Source organism: Monoraphidium neglectum, assembly GCF_000611645.1.
Source record: "Monoraphidium neglectum strain SAG 48.87 unplaced genomic scaffold scaffold06626, whole genome shotgun sequence".
In the NCBI taxonomy this organism is placed as follows: domain Eukaryota; kingdom Viridiplantae; phylum Chlorophyta; class Chlorophyceae; order Sphaeropleales; family Selenastraceae; genus Monoraphidium; species Monoraphidium neglectum.
This window is the reverse complement of record NW_014007020.1, coordinates 1-2,086: the sequence shown is the minus strand read 5'-3', so window position 1 is coordinate 2,086 and position 2,086 is coordinate 1. Positions and strand designations below refer to the sequence as shown.

Here is a 2,086-nt window from a genome sequence, read left to right as displayed (position 1 = left end):
GCCCCCGCGCGCAGGCGCAGGTCGGGCGCGAGCCGCAGCTGCTGCTCAACTACGGGGGCGGCCGCAGCAAGGGCGGCGCGCAGCTCAACAACCACAGGGCCAAGGAGGGTGAGCCGGGCCGCTCCTTTCTCGCTCCCGCGGCGGGCTGCGGATTCAGCACGAGCTTGGGGGCAGCGCGCCGCCCCCCTCGTCCAGACATCGCCCCTAATGCCCCCAACGCTTGATTGCGACACCGCCCCACCCCTTGCTGTGGGCTGGGTCGGACGCTTTTGACCCCGACCTCGTTCCTCGCGGCGCCCTCCTGTATTCGTGTTGCCTTGGACCCTTTTGATCCGGCCCTCCTGCCTTGTGGCCGTACCCTGCCGTACATGGGCCATGCGTGCGTGCGTCATCCCCCCAGGCGTGCGGCTGCACGTGACGCCGGGGTTCGACCCTCTGGCCTACAACGGGCGCATCATCGAGTGCAGCTACAACAGAGAGGTGCGTCACCCGGGTGACGCGTGTGCTTGTGGTGGTCGCCCACGCGTCCGTGATGAATGGCAGGCAGTGTTAGCCGGCGCGTTGCTGTGGCGTGCTCTTGCACGCACGAGCGTGCACACACACACTCGCATGCACGCACGCAGGCACACACGCAATACGCACGAATGCACACGGACACTTACACACATAAGCACATGCACATGCACATGCACACCTACAAAATCACATGCACATCCACAAGCTTTCCCGTCTACAAACAAATCCAAAACCGCGAAAACCCCACTCCCTCCCCTGACGCCCCCCCCCCTGCATCCAGGAGCGTGCGTGGGAGTTCATGCGCGAGCGGGGCGACAAGCAGACAGCCAATTTCATTTCAGTGTTTGAGAAGGTGGTCAAGTCCATCGAAGACGACCTGCAGGTCTGTGATGAGTGAGGGGTCCAACGCACGCACACATGCGCACACGCCTTCCTGTGTGATTATTGAGGCCCGTGCGCCACAGTGCGCCCCCCATACAATCTTGACCCCCTCCTCCCCTTTGCTTCATGCGTCTTTCGTCCACACTTCAAACCCTGGTTGTTGAGTAATCTCCTTCAAACCCCAGAAACTCCAATCCCTGTAACCCCCAAAACCCCCAAACCCCATGCCCACCTGACCCCCAGGAGTCTGACCTGCTGGCGACCTTTGAGGCGGCGTACAGGGAGCGGCCCGAGCTCTACGATGAGGACATCAGGGCCCAGCAGGTGGGGTGGGGTCAACAAGTCAGCGCAGCCACAAAAGTAAGGACGGCCAAGAAAGTCAGGGCAGACAAGAAATTCAGGGCAGCCAAGAAAGTCAGGGCACCCACAGAATGTTTCCTGGATGCTTTTCCGAACGCTTTTGCAAATGGGTTTTTTGATTGATGTTCTTGGCGAAGAGGGGTGACTCCGCTCTGTGATGCGCCTTGCCCGTCTGGGCTGCGCCTGGAGGGCGGGAGGGGGATTGATGTGCATGTCTCTGGTTTTGGGGCCGCTTGCTTCTGCTGGCGCCAGCTGTGGGTCATGCACTTTGCTGAGAGCGGATTGTTGCTGTCCAACTCACGCGGATGGGTCTGATCAATACAAACTTCGGCACCGCAGGGCCTGCCGCCGCAGCCGCGGCGGTTCCTGCAGCCGCAGCACCACCACCACCACCATCACCACCATCATCAGCAGCAGCAGCAGCGGCCGCCGCCGCCCGGCCACTGGCAGCAGCAGCATCAAGCCGCCCCCTTCGGCGGCCAGCCCCAGCAGCAGCACTTTGATCACTACCAGCAGCAGCAGCAGCGGGCCGCCGCGTGGCAAGGCGGTGGCGGCGGGCGGCAAGGGGACGGGTTTGCGCCGCCGCCGCACCATCACCATCACCAGCAGCAGCAACAGCAGCAGCAGCGGTATGGCAGGCCGCCGAACGCGGCGCTGGACAGGCCAGACCCTGCAGGTGCGACCCAGACTGCTCCGCTCTGCCGGCCCCCCGCCAAGGTTGACTGCCCAGCTTGCGCACCGTGTGCTGCCGTGCTGTGGTTGCTGTGAATGCCCGACCCCGGCCTGACAGCGTGCCTGCACCCCCTGTCATTCCGCCCACCCCTCACCC

At 63.6% G+C, this 2,086-nt stretch overlaps 1 protein-coding gene across 1 annotated transcript; it reads left to right on the top strand.

Annotated features, from left to right (window-relative positions):
- Positions 1-375: 375 nt before the first annotated feature.
- On the top strand, positions 376-913 carry MNEG_16647 (hypothetical protein; the record flags this gene model as incomplete). The annotated part of the gene is made up of 2 exons (XM_014034883.1): positions 376-480; positions 797-913. 2 exons carry the CDS (start codon positions 376-378, stop codon positions 911-913), a joined length of 222 nt encoding a protein of 73 aa, XP_013890337.1.
- Between the last annotated feature and the right edge of the window lie 1,173 nt (positions 914-2,086).